The sequence below is a fragment of the Phyllobates terribilis genome, unplaced genomic scaffold (genome assembly GCF_046119375.1).
Source record: "Phyllobates terribilis strain yellow unplaced genomic scaffold, ASM4611937v1 Scaffold_2__4_contigs__length_985480577, whole genome shotgun sequence".
In the NCBI taxonomy this organism is placed as follows: domain Eukaryota; kingdom Metazoa; phylum Chordata; class Amphibia; order Anura; family Dendrobatidae; genus Phyllobates; species Phyllobates terribilis.
This window is the reverse complement of record NW_027362762.1, coordinates 57,518,987-57,533,907: the sequence shown is the minus strand read 5'-3', so window position 1 is coordinate 57,533,907 and position 14,921 is coordinate 57,518,987. Positions and strand designations below refer to the sequence as shown.

The window sequence follows — 14,921 nt, the reverse complement described above, 5'->3', positions numbered from 1 at the left end:
GTTAGTGATCCTGGTGGTCTAGTGTAGTGAAAGCATTAATGTTAGTAATCCAGGTGGTCTAGTGTAGTGAAGGCGTTAATGTTAGTAATCCTGGTGGTCTAGTGTAGTGAAGGCGTTAATGTTAGTATTCCTGGTGGTCTAGTGTAGTGAAGGCGTTAATGTTAGTATTCCTGGTGGTCTAGTGTAGTCAAGGCGTTAATGTTAGTAATCCTGGTGGTCTAGTGTAGTGAAGGCGTTAATGTTAGTAATCCAGGTGGTCTAGTGTAGTGAAGGCGTTAATGTTAGTATTCCTGGTGGTCTAGTGTAGTGAAGGTGTTAATGTTAGTATTCCTGGTGGTCTAGTGTAGTCAAGGCGTTAATGTTAGTATTCCTGGTGGTCTAGTGTAGTCAAGGCGTTAATGTTAGTAATCCTGGTGGTCTAGTGTAGTGAAGGCGTTAATGTTAGTAATCCTGGTGGTCTAGTGTAGTGAAGGCATTAATGTTAGTAATCCTGGTGGTCTAGTGTAGTGAAGGCGTTAATGTTAGTAATCCAGGTGGTCTAGTGTAGTGAAGGCGTTAATGTTAGTATTCCTGGTGGTCTAGTGTAGTGAAGGCATTAATGTTAGTAATCCTGGTGGTCTAGTGTAGTGAAGGCGTTAATGTTAGTAATCCAGGTGGTCTAGTGTAGTGAAGGCGTTAATGTTAGTATTCCTGGTGGTCTAGTGTAGTGAAGGCGCTAATGTTAGTAATCCAGGTGGTCTAGTGTAGTGAAGGCATTAATGTTAGTAATCCTGGTGGTCTAGTGTAGTGAAGGCGTTAATGTTAGTATTCCTGGTGGTCTAGTGTAGTGAAGGCGCTAATGTTAGTAATCCAGGTGGTCTAGTGTAGTGAAGGCGTTAATGTTAGTAATCCTGGTGGTCTAGTGTAGTGAAGGCGTTAATGTTAGTAATCCAGGTGGTCTAGTGTAGTGAAGGCGTTAATGTTAGTAATCCAGGTGGTCTAGTGTAGTGAAGGCGTTAATGTTAGTATTCCTGGTGGTCTAGTGTAGTGAAGGTGTTAATGTTAGTATTCCTGGTGGTCTAGTGTAGTCAAGGCGTTAATGTTAGTATTCCTGGTGGTCTAGTGTAGTCAAGGCGTTAATGTTAGTAATCCTGGTGGTCTAGTGTAGTGAAGGCGTTAATGTTAGTAATCCTGGTGGTCTAGTGTAGTGAAGGCATTAATGTTAGTAATCCTGGTGGTCTAGTGTAGTGAAGGCGTTAATGTTAGTAATCCAGGTGGTCTAGTGTAGTGAAGGCGTTAATGTTAGTAATCCTGGTGGTCTAGTGTAGTGAAGGCATTAATGTTAGTAATCCTGGTGGTCTAGTGTAGTGAAGGCGTTAATGTTAGTAATCCAGGTGGTCTAGTGTAGTGAAGGCGTTAATGTTAGTAATCCTGGTGGTCTAGTGTAGTGAAGGCATTAATGTTAGTAATCCTGGTGGTCTAGTGTAGTGAAGGCGTTAATGTTAGTAATCCTGGTGGTCTAGTGTAGTGAAGGCGTTAATGTTAGTAATCCAGGTGGTCTAGTGTAGTGAAGGCATTAATGTTAGTATTCCTGGTGGTCTAGTGTAGTGAAGGCGCTAATGTTAGTAATCCAGGTGGTCTAGTGTAGTGAAGGCGTTAATGTTAGTATTCCTGGTGGTCTAGTGTAGTGAAGGCGTTAATGTTAGTATTCCTGGTGGTCTAGTGTAGTCAAGGCGTTAATGTTAGTATTCCTGGTGGTCTTGGCCATGGAAGTAGCTATAGCAATTATACCTTATGGTCTAGTATAGTGAAGGAACAAATCTTACCATTCCTTGTTTAGTGCAGGGAAGAAGTTAATGTTAATATTCCTGGTGGTCTAGTGTAGTGAAGGCATTACAGTCTGCATCCATAGTGGTCTGCAATTAATGTCACTATCCTATTGGGTCTGGGGCAGGGAAATGGCTTATGTAAATATTCCTGGTGGCCAAGGGAAGAGAAGGAGTTAATGTAAGCATCTTTAGGGGGTCTAGTGAGCTAAATGGTTTGAGTCTGCATCCCTTTATTCAAGGGTAATATTGGGTTATTGTCCGCATCATATAGTTGCTAACAGTCTCAAATTTGCCAAGATTTTCCTAATTTTGTAGATACAAGTCTGGCAAATTGAGGAGTATTGGACCCAAAAGATGTGGGATTTAAGTAAACTCCTCCAAAAAGTTGACGTTCCCAGGCAGATGAGAGGGTATTCCTTGGCCGGATTTGGAGCGGGACTTAATTAACCCTTTACTACCAACTGCAATGTTACATGCCTGCAGCTGCATCTCTGGTGGTCAGTCATCTTTAGTAGCATACATTATGTCATGAAAGGGGTGAATCCTGCTTTGCATACAGTAGTAGTAGTACTCACCCCCTTTTCTCCAGTACTTATAGGAAGCTGGACAGAATGTGCTAACTGGTTACTACCTTGCAGTGATCAGGGAAATCGGGGAGAGCACAATGTAGGTATGATCGAATAGTCTGAGGGGTTCTGTTCTTGCTGAGAAAGCACGGCATATTTGGCAATGGCATAAACAGAACAGAGTGGAACCCAAAGCAAGGGCCTTATTGGGACCCCCATTACTGTACCAGTATTTACCACTCAGAAGAGCTAAATGTGCTTATGATTGAATAGCCCAAACAGGGTTCTGTTTGGGAAGAGAAAGCACTGCTTATCCAGCAGTGGCATACACAAAAGAGAGTGGACCCCAAACAAAGAGCCTTACTGGGACCCCCATTACGGTACCATGTCTTACCACCCAGCACAAGAGGGCCAAGTTAATCTGGAGAGGGGAGTGCTACATAAGGTCTTGCAAAGAGTTTGAGAAGAATCAGGAAGGATCTCTTCTGTTTCCTATGGCAATGCATGGTCATACAGTACACCCATTGGTCCAGGTGTTAAAACCACAAAACAGTTATTAAAATTCTATATCATGGCTGTCAGCCTTCCCAGTCTATTAGTTTACAGCAGTGTATTCATTTGAACGGAGGACACGTCTCCTATAGCGTCTTCCATCAAATCCATCTGTGTCTCCGATTTAGCTCATACATAACTCAAGATAAATTACATTGACTCATCTATCATTGCTCATCAAATCACGTGAAACATAAACACTGAGTGGAGTATAAATACATTTGTCACTGCGCCAGGTCGGAAAAGTAAAAAATGAAAAAGAAAACATAGGTACTTTTTATTTTTAATCTTTTATAGATTATTTTTGCACAATTATTAGAATATACAATTTTGGAAACCTAGATGCCAAATCATAGGGGGTTTCTAGACTGAACATAAATTTCTGCAGTCACTCTATGTGACTGCAGATTGCTGAATGCAAACAGTGTGCAATATGCATACAGTGAGGATTTCACTTTATTGCCTTGACTGCCATTTTCATCCTTTTGCCAACTAACAACTTTTTGGCATGTGAATGTACAGTAAGTCGCATACTTGCGGTGATGTGATGATCGTGATCTTGTGATGAATCCTGACAGTGTGCTGTGAAGACACAGGGTCTTCTGTGGGCGTAATAGTACTCAGACAACACAGGGTGAGGGTAAAACAGTGTGGCAATATTTTATTGAACCACAAAGCGGACAATAAACACATAGAACAGTCCCAGCAAATACCCAAGATGGTACAACATTACACAGTCTCACCCTTCCGCTCCACCCGCCTGGGAATAGAACAGCTGCAACTTTGGGACTTCCAGGGCCATCTACCTTAACCAGTGGCCCACCGCTTCTGGCGGGCCCCCACAGAGAGGAGGTAGCAGAAAGCTTAGGAAGCTGACAGTCCATCGAGGTACAAGGCCAGTAGACCCGAGGGTCCCACCCTGGCCTCTCCGAGAGTTTCCATGGGGCCTGATGACCGACTGGTCCCAATCTGGCTACTCCAAATGTCTCCATAGATTCCAGGCGACCAGAGGGTTCCACCTGGCAACCCCAAACAACATATCCATGGGACCAGGTGACTTCATCGTCCCAACCTGGTCTCCCCAAATGTATCCATGGGCTCTCTGATGGTCAATGGAGCAGATCTATATCCTTACAGTCAGGGGGTATACCCTTAGCCTGGAATCCTGTAGAATTTAAATCTGTGTCTCTCTGGATGAAGCCATGCTACCAAACTACTGTTCTGAAGAGTGTCTCTGATTCTTTGATTCTCTGATTCTCCTTGCAGCTGGATAGAAAACCTTTTTTATAATTACATATGTGGCTAAGGTCATCAGTCACAGGTCAGTGGGAAAGGTGCAAGGCTCAGGTCTCATTGTTTAAGCATTTGATCAATTTGCATAGTTGGTATCCCCCTTCTCTTGTAAATCAAGAACTAGCTGGCTTAGTACAATATGCAATTGGCATATTAACAAATATTATTGTTTCCAGACCAAGAGAAGTCAACATTCAGGTTTATACAAATAATAGTATGATCTTCTTGACCAGCCAAAGAAACACATACATTCAAAAGTCAACACAAAGACAATAGTGTATTTCTCCTGGTTTAACAAATCTAGACGTCTGGCTGATTAAGATTCGAAGTTGTGTCATCATCACATGTGCATATTGCACATTCTCAGTATCCAGCTATTTGTAGTCACATAGTCACTGCAGAAATTTATGTTCAGCTCGGGAAACCCCTTTAAAGGAATGTTATTGTACATATTCCTGAATTAACTCCATAGATGTGATTAAGTCTGCTCTTCTAGTAGTCCAGGGCCTGATACAAACAGCAATGATCCAGCATGCACCAAACATGGAAGTGTAAGTTCTGGATCACACAGAAACATTTCGGTTGCATTTATATGTGCTGAGTGCAGGACGTTAAATGAGCCCAACCGACAGTATTCATGTCGTTGTTTACCGGACTCTTCACACCGGCTGAGGAAAATGATGGGCACAGAACGATCACACTGGTAACATGAGCTTTACACTGTTGGGATCAAGTGGGATGAGAAAAATAACCTTTTAATCTCTCGGAGGTTCTGGCACTGAAACTTTGTACCATTGGGGGACCCTTAAAAAATGCTACCCTCCTGAACAACTCCTTCAATTATCCGTTGCCTAACACAAAACTGAGTGCTCTTTTGTCTTCATGGCAAGTCTCCCACCTGGTGTACATGACCCCACTTTCACCATCTAATCCACTATTGGCCAACACTCCTTGGTAGATATGAAGGTTCACTAGATTTAGGATGCCACGCCTAGAGGACCCTCATATCTAACCAGGCTTGCTGGTGCCAATATCTGTCCTGCTTCTTTCTTGGAGCCGATGGACCACATGGTTTTGCAGAACCTGAATTAGGCACCAATAGTTTCTCCCTGACAAGTCGCTGTAGACAAAGCACAGTGAATGCTCACACGAATGGTCGAGGTCATGACTGTACATCAGAGGTTAATCTTGAGTTACTCGTGGAAGAATCCAGTGGAGACACTAATTGGCGACTGCTGGGAACCATTAGGTCACAGTTTCTTTGGAGGAGACGGGCTGCTGAGATAAGCGGTTCTCCATCGCTTGGGTGACTTTATGTTCAGTTTACTCTTTACTTCTTGCTATTAGGCTTCTGGTTTCATATAACAGAAGTGTTAAAGTTATGTGCCGAAATGTGGAATCATCATGTAGGGCGCTCCGAGGGTAGACACCGCTGCTATGTGTAACAGGACGGAGAGCAGACACCCTGGAGACTCCATTATCTGATGGCCAGCCGGGCGACACCAATGGCCACAAATCCCTGGTAAATCAGCATCAACATGCACACATGGTCAAAATTGTTGGTACCCCTCGTTTAATGAAAGAAAAACCCACAAGACCCATGACCTGCGACTGAGACCAAACTTTCTGACACTGGGCAGCACATTTCTCACTAGAATCCCTTGATAGTCTTGAGATCTCATTGTACCCTGCACAGATTCAAGACACCCTGTGCCAGATGCAGCAAAGCAGCCCCAGAACATAACAGAGCCTCCTCCATGTTTCACAGTAGGGACAGTGTTCTTTTCTTGATATGATTCATTTTTCCGCCTGTGAACATAGAGCTGATGTGCCTTGCCAAAAACTTCCATTTTTGTCTCATCTGTCCATAAGACATTGTCCCAGAAGCTTTGTGGCTTGTAAACATGTAGTTTGGAAAATTCCAGTCTGGCTTTTTTTCAACAATGATGTTCTCCTTGGTCATCTCCCATGAAGTCCACTTTGGATCAAACAACGACGGATGGTGCAATCTGACACTGATGTTCCTTGAGCTTGAAGTTCACCTTTAATCTCTTTAGAAGTTATCCTGGGCTCTTTTGTTACCATTCGTATTATCCGTCTCTTTGATTTGTCATCAATTTTCCTCCTGCGGACACGTGCAGGAGGTTGGCTACAGTCTCATAGATCTTATATTTCTGAATAATATGTGCAACTGTAGTCACAGGAACATCAAGCTGCTTGAAGATGGTCTTATAACCTTTAACATGCTTGTCTATAATTTTCTTTCTAATCTCCTGAGACAACTCTTTCCTTTGCTTCCTCTGGTCCATGTTGAGTGTGGTACACACCATGTCACCAAACAGCACAGTGAGTATCTGTAGCCCTATATACAAGCACAGTGACTGATTACAGGATTGTAGACACCTGTGATGATACTTAGTGGACACAACTTGATTTAACATGTCCCTTTTGTCACATTATTTTCAGGGGTACCATCATTTCTGTCCAGGCCTATTTCATGAGTTTATTTTTTTTTAATTCTATGGAAGCAGAAAAGCAATGTCTGACTTTCATTTGTTCATTTTCATAGATTTTTAATTTATTATTACTTTTTTCAGATTCAAGTTATTTCTGTGACCATTGTGGGTTTTTCTTTCATTAAATGAGGAGTACCAACAATTTTGACCACGTGTGTATTTGTGGCTGTATGAAATTGTTAATTTAAGCACAGTATGGAGCTATTATATTGGAATTATATGGTGGTAATATGTGGGTGATCCACATTGTACTGTATGGTAGTGAGAATGGGAGACTTTCATCCAGTTCTGCCCTCCAGTATTATGCTGATGCTGTTTTTAGGACTATTAGGTGATGTCACAGTTCACCTCCTTCTCCTCCTGTACAATGACTGATAACACCTCTATATACAGTAGATAGCAGAGGATCCACCATTCACAATAGGTGATGTCACAGCTCACCTCCTCTTCCTGTACAATGACTGATAACACCTCTATATACAGTAGATAACGCAGGATCCACCATTCACAATAGGTGATGTCACAGCTCACCTCCTCCTCCTGTACAATGACTGATAACACCTCTATATACAGTAGATAACGCAGGATCCACCATTCACAATAGGTGATGTCACAGCTCACCTCCTCCTCCTCCTGTACAATGACTGATAGAGGAGTCTGTCTTTTTCCTGTACTGTTGCAGCATTTAGTTGAAGCTATCGGAGGTTCCAGGTTTTGTAGAGGACTTAAAAAAATAATTGAAAGTTAATAAAATAAAGTTTTACAAATATTACAAAATATAAACTTTTCAATCTACCACCTTTCCCAGTCCAAAAATAAAGAAAATAAAAATTAGCCATATTTACTGTAGCTTCATCCATAAAATTCTAATTTATGAAAATATAAAAAAGATTAAGTTACTCGTTTGGTAAACAACATCATAAAGAGAAATACACGAAAATGGCTGAATTTGTATTTTTCAGTTATCTTGTATCCCCCTCCCCCCAAAAAAATGGTATACCTAGTGATCAAAATGTCAGACATGCCCAAAAAATTTATCAGTACAAAATACCGATGGCGACATTTTTTTTAAAATACTAAAATATACACACATAATTATTTTACATAACGAAAATTAACCTGTTTATGTAGTAAGAAGTGTGTCAATATCTCGAGAACGGCAAATTTTTAACAAGTAAATTGCAAAATGTCTTAGTTTTACAAGCTCTATCCAACAATGTCCATCTATTAAGATAAGAAATAACACTTTAATTGCTCCAGTACCTGGATACCATGATCCTTATGTGTTTTCTGTTGTAAACACCTTTTTGGGATAGACATTACCCATGATACTATATTAATTGTTACATTAATGTATTAGATTTATTATTTTACACTTATTACATTACCTTTATCACTAAATTACGTGTTACACTATTATATTTCAGGATTCTAAAATATAATTTTTCCTCTTCGACCCAGACAGCGTCGGCCTTAGAGAAGAGGGCCCATTGCTGCTCCTGCCAAAGTGTCGTCTATGGCTTGTCAATGCTATGATTCTTAATATTAGTTGTATACAAGTATTATTTCTATACTGTATAGCACTTTTATTGGTTTATTTTATGTACATTTGGTCACTGTATGGCGGCATTATTAGAGTACTGTGTTTTTTAGTTAGTCCTTGTATGCCTCTGATACTTAGGCACTGTACAGTATATTATATATTCAGTGCATGGTGGTGGCAGCACTATATACCCTTAATATTTAGGGAAATTTATGCCCTTGATCAGTGTATGACACTTAGTATAATGAATGGCAATATATTTAGGCATATATTTTTTTCTACACTGTATGACAGTACACCATATGAAGGAACGCACATAGCACCATCCAAAACAAGGCCAGCCCTAAACTCCGAACAACTATATGAACCGTTCATTGCATCACTGATAACAAAAAAATTACTATGCAAAGTAATGTATTACTATCCTGAGTCCATGACATCACTGCCAGGATACTGTATCAATATATCATCTGGCTAAATTCTAAACTTTAGGTTCAGCTGTATGAGATTCTATGCATGTAGGGTGACATCTAGTGGCCAGAGGTGACATAACAACTGTGAAAATTATGTTTTATGTCACAAATATTTAAAGCTGCATTCTGCCATTATGTTTAATTTACTTATGGATATATTTTCTAATGGATTGTCAATAAATGTTTAATAAATGGTTATTGGGGAGCCAACCAATAGGATCCCTACTGATCCGGAGAAAAGGAATCCCAAAGTCCTATAATAATAATAATAATAATTAATAATAATAAAAAAGTCCTCTGTGTGAATAAAGCAGATGAGTGCATGTGTTATCAGCGCTCCGTTCACTTCTCTGGGGCTGATTGAGAATCCCCCAAAAAAGTGAATTCATTGGTAGTTGAGTATGCGCTCCACTGCTTCATTCACACAATGGACTTTGGGACTCTCAATCTCTAACTATGTGGGTCTTCAATTGGTCGAACCCCCATCCACCATATATTTATCACCCTTTTTGTGGATATCCTGTCTATTATTTAAAATAATCAATCACTTCCTGCTGCTTTTGAAAAAATTTTTTTTTTTTGCAGTACCACTCCTGGCCACATGGTGGTAACAATAATTACATATCCAATATTTTCCTTGGGATTTTGTGATCTTACCATGTTTTTCTTCTCTGGCTTGTGGGTGTTATAAACATTTTTTTGTCCTGACTTTGGTACATTGTATTTGACAAAAATTGCATTTGAAGTTGAAGACACTTTTATGTTGGACACGCTGCCATGAGACTGGCGTCTGCAGATAGCAAAATGCTAAGTGCTTTAGTCCTACACAAGAAAGTTATCTCTTGTTGTTATATATATATATATACTATATATATACTGTATGTACTATAGTGAGAGCAGTTCCTCAATTTACCACTAGATGGCAACCTATACAACTACGTTTTCTAGCTGCTTACATTTATCGGATACCGACAGTTAAATGTATATTATATGCTGAGCAATCAAGATGGCTGAAATGGTATGTGAATTTTTTTTTTCATAAAGCTAAAAAAATTATGACATACAGCATGTGCATATGTGTATATATATATATATATATATATATATACACTGCTCAAAAAATAAAGGGAACACTGAAATAACACATCCTAGATCTGAATGAATGAAATCTTCTCATTGAATACTTTGTTCTGTACAGAGTTGAATGTGCTGACAACAAAATCACACAAAAATCATCAATGGAAATCACATTTATTAACCAATGGAGGCCTGGATTTGGAGTCACCCCCAAAATTAAAGTGGAAAAACACACTACAGGCCGATCCAACTTTGATGTAATGTCCTTAAAACAAGTCTAAATGAGGCTGAGTATTGTGTGTGGCCTCCACGTGCCTGTATGACCTCCCTACAACGCCTGGGCATGCTCCTGATGAGGCTGAGTATTGTGTGTGGCCTCCATGTGCCTGTATGACCTCCCTACAATGCCTGGGCATGCTCCTGATGAGGCTGAGTATTGTGTGTGGCCTCCACGTGCCTGTATGACCTCCCTACAACGCCTGGGCATGCTCCTGATGAGGCTGAGTATTGGGTGTGGCTTCCACGTGCCTGTGTGACCTCCCTACAACGCCTGGGCATGCTCCTGATGAGGCTGAGTATTGTGTGTGGCCTCCACGTGCCTGTATGACCTCCCTACAACGCCTGGGCATGCTCCTGATGAGGCTGAGTATTGTGTGTGGCCTCCACGTGCCTGTATGACCTCCCTACAATGCCTGGGCATGCTCCTGATGAGGCTGAGTATTGTGTGTGGCCTCCACGTGCCTGTATGACCTCCCTACAACGCCTGGGCATGCTCCTGATGAGGCTGAGTATTGTGTGTGGCCTCCATGTGCCTGTATGACCTCCCTACAACGCCTGGGCATGCTCCTGATGAGGCTGAGTATTGTGGGTGGCCTCCACGTGCCTGTATGACCTCCCTACAACGCCTGGGCATGCTCCTGATGAGGCTGAGTATTGTGTGTGGCCTCCACGTGCCTGTATGACCTCCCTACAACGCCTGGGCATGCTCCTGATGAGGCTGAGTATTGTGTGTGGCCTCCACGTGCCTGTATGACCTCCCTACAACGCCTGGGCATGCTCCTGATGAGGCTGAGTATTGTGGGTGGCCTCCACGTGCCTGTATGACCTCCCTACAACGCCTGGGCATGCTCCTGATGAGGCTGAGTATTGTGTGTGGCCTCCACGTGCCTGTATGACCTCCCTACAACGCCTGGGCATGCTCCTGATGAGGCTGAGTATTGTCTGTGGCCTCCACGTGCCTGTATGACCTCCCTACAACGCCTGGGCATGCTCCTGATGAGGTTGCGGATGGTCTCCTGTGGGATCTCCTCCCAGACCTGGACTAAAGCATCCGCCAACTCCTGCACAGTCTGTGGTGCAACATGACGTTGGTGGATGGAGCGAGACATGATGTCCCAGATGTGCTCAATCGGATTCAGGTCTGGGGAACGGGCGGCCAGTCCATAGCTTCAATGCCTTCATCTTGCAGGAACTGCTGACACACTCCAGCCACATGGGGTCTGGCATTGTCCTGCATTAGGAGGAACCCAGGGCCAACCGCACCAGCATATGGTCTCACAAGGGGTCTGAGGATCTCATCTCGGTACCTAATGGCAGTCAGGCTACCTCTGGCGAGCACATGGAGGGCTGTGCGGCCCTCCAAAGAAATGCCACCCCACACCATTACTGACCCACTGCCAAACCGGTCATGCTGAAGGATGTTGCAGGCAGCAGATCGCTCTCCACGGCGTCTCCAGACTCTGTCACGTCTGTCACATGTGCTCAGTGTGAACCTGCTTTCATCTGTGAAGAGCACAGGGCGCCAGTGGCGACTTTGCCAATCCTGGTGCTCTGTGGCAAATGCCAAGCGTCCTGCACGGTGTTGGGCTGTGAGCACAACCCCCATCTGTGGACATCGGGCCCTCATACCACCCTCATGGAGTCGGTTTCTAACCGTTTGTGCAGACACATGCACATTTGTGGCCTGCTGGAGGTCATTTTGCAGGGCTCTGGCAGTGCTCCTCCTGTTCCTCCTTGCACAAAGGCGGAGGTAGCGGTCCTGTTGCTGGGTTGTTGCCCTCCTACAGCCCCCTCCACATCTCCTGGTGTACTGGCCTGTCTCCTGGTAGCGCCTCCAGCCTCTGGACACTACGCTGACAGACACAACAAACCTTCTTGCCACAGCTCGCATTGATGTGCCATCCTGGATGAGCTGCACTACCTGAGCAACTTCTGTGGGTTGTAGAGTCCGTCTCATGCTACCACGAGTGTGAAAGCACAACCAACATTCAAAAGTCACCAAAACATCAGCCAGAAAGCATTGGTACTGAGATGTGGTCTGTGGTCCCCACCTGCAGAACCACTCCTTTATTGATGGTGTCTTGATAATTGCCAATAATTTCCATCTATTGTCTCTTCCATTTCCACAGCAGCATGTGAAATTGATTGTCAATCAGTGTTGCTTCCTAAGTGGACAGTTTGATTTCACAGAAGTTTGATTTACTTGGAGTTATATCCTGTTGTTTAAGTGTTCCCTTTATTTTTTTGAGCAGTGTATATATATATATATATATATATATATATATATATATATATATATACACACACACACACATATTCACGCACATACTACATGTCTTCATTTTTTGGTCTTATGGGAGGCAAAAAACAAAACAGAAACATATACATTTACCTGCTGCTAACTGATACATGTAAGCAGCTAGAAAAATGCAGTTGTATAGGTCGCCATCTAGTGGTAAGTTGAGGAGCTACAAATAAATACAAAACAGCATTTTTTTTCATAATGTGAGTGCAGGTGCTGTATATGACTACACTATATCGTGTAATATTATGTATAATGTATAAGGTGGCATAAAATTATATATTTACACTGGGATTAATAAGAAACCATAAGCATTTAGTGGTTCAACACTGGGGGATCAATATGAGGGTCAGGGGATCTTCATATTCCAAAATAAAAACTACAGATCCATCAACCACAGCTTGCTGATGGTTTCCTTGTAGCAAAAGTGGATATTTTGCTAAATATTCAATATAAATAATCTAACAAAACATGCAATAGCAAATAAAAAAGATGAATAAAGTAAATGAAGAGGACGGCTGCTCCAGACTCCAGATATTAGTCGGATTGTTCTAGAGTTTGGAAATAATTCATGATAGTCACAGCGGGTATTGAGCTTATGCTGTTCTTTTTTTTCTCTCCCAGAAATATCGTTATCAAGATGAGGACACCCCTCCACATGACCATTCCTTGCCAAGACTAACCCATGACATGAAAGGTCCTGAGCTCGTCCACGTGTCTGAGAAGAACTTGTCCCAAATAGAAAATGTCCATGGCTATGTGATGCAATCACATATATCACCTCTAAAGGTAGGCGTCATGGATTAAAAATGAATGTCGACTTTTTTTTAACATGTCATTATTTTTTTTTTTTTCATACTATTTCTATATCGCCACCACTAGAGGGAGCTCACCGCATACAGTTAGTCACCATACGGAATACTGTTATTTTTTTTGTTCTCCCTCTAGTGGTGGCTGCAGGTAGACAGAAATGTATGATTTAATTTTATGTCTATGCAGAGGCTTTGGAGCTATACTTTGACTTTCTAAGAAGATATATTACGGTATTATATCATTAGCACGTCATTTTCGGCCTCCTTGGATTCGTCAAAACAAACGCTGTGTAGAGAATGACTAATTTTTACAAAATGTGCTGCTTTGACATTTGGGTTGTAACGCCGGAGTTGTTCTTTGTTATTTTTTAGCTCCTGCATTTCAAGGTACTTAGAAAAAAAAAAATAGAAAAAAAAATATCAATGGGAAACCATCAGTAAGCTGATGCAGAGGCGATGATGTCCTACGAGTGTTTCTGCTCTTGCTTCTTGGTATATTGTCTTTGCACATGATTTGTATGTGCCAGGGGGTTCTGGGATGGGACAGGAAGGAGGAATGAGTGCCGGCATTGATTATTGGGGTAGTCAGGCCATGATGACATCATAGGTGCTCAGGCTTTGGGGTGCCTACTGGGACACGATGATGTCATGGATTGTGGGCGTTGTTATTGCTTCCTTGTTCTCCAGATTAAATGTAGGTTGGTATAAGAAGTTGGAGACTGATTAAAAAAAAAGTTTGAGACTGCAGGATCAGACTACATGGGGTTTGTTTGTAGTCTGTTACCATGGGAACAGTGTAAACGACATGGATGGAATTTCTTTTAACCCTTTCCTGCCCCATGACTATTTTGCCTAAAGAGCAAATGCGGGTGTAATGGAGCTGCCTAGAAGGTAAATGTCGGCTGTGTAACTGATACATTGGAATATATATAGTACAAGATATTTTAATCACAGGTTCAAGTCCCCTAAAGGGACTAAAAGATATAGTAAAAAAAAAAACTTTTTAAAAAAAAAAAGTTTTGAAAAGTATAAAAAAAAAAAAAAAACATAAAAATTTGAATCGCACCACTATAAATAAGTATAAAATAATAAAGTAAGCATATTTAGTGTCACCACATCCATAATAATTCGATCTATCAAAATATAAAATTGTTTAACCCATACGGGAAACTTCATAAAGAAAAAGAATTTGAAATGATGGGGTTTTTAGGGGGAGGGGGGGTCACCGTTCTACTCACAGAAAAATGCACTAAAAATCAATCAAAACATAGTATGTAAAACAAATTCATACCACTGCAATCCTCCATTCGGCTTTCAAAAAAAAGTAATCCCTAATATGGGTTCATAAATGGGAAAATAAAAAAGTTATGTCTTGGAAAATGGTAAAAAAATATATATATATTGTTATTTTTTTTTTTTTTTTACAAAGTTCAAAACTTTTTGAAGTCACTGAAATAGTAAAAAGAATAGTAATAAAAATCCTGCATCTTTGGTGTCGTCTTAATGGTACTGACCCGGAGAATCATATTTTTCGCACAATTAACGTAAAAACAAAATCAAATAAACAATGGTGGAATTGTGTGTTTTAACCATTTCAACACACTTTGATTTTTTTTATGGCTCTTTGAAGAAGGGGAGGAAAAAAAACAAAAGTGTAAAAATTGGCTGCAGATGGAAGGGGTTAATGAAGGCACTTGGCA

The 14,921-nt window shown here is 41.4% G+C and overlaps 1 protein-coding gene across 7 annotated transcripts in view; it reads left to right on the top strand.

The window, feature by feature from the left end:
• The window catches only part of DLG2 (discs large MAGUK scaffold protein 2), a 1,666,258-nt gene that overhangs the window by 730,823 nt on the left and 920,514 nt on the right, over positions 1–14,921 (top strand). For all 7 annotated transcript variants that reach the window (XM_073661710.1, XM_073661711.1, XM_073661715.1 and 4 more), the window contains one exon: positions 13,034–13,198. In XM_073661710.1, the coding sequence (XP_073517811.1) occupies positions 13,034–13,198 (165 nt within the window). The remainder of the gene's footprint in view (positions 1–13,033; positions 13,199–14,921) is intronic.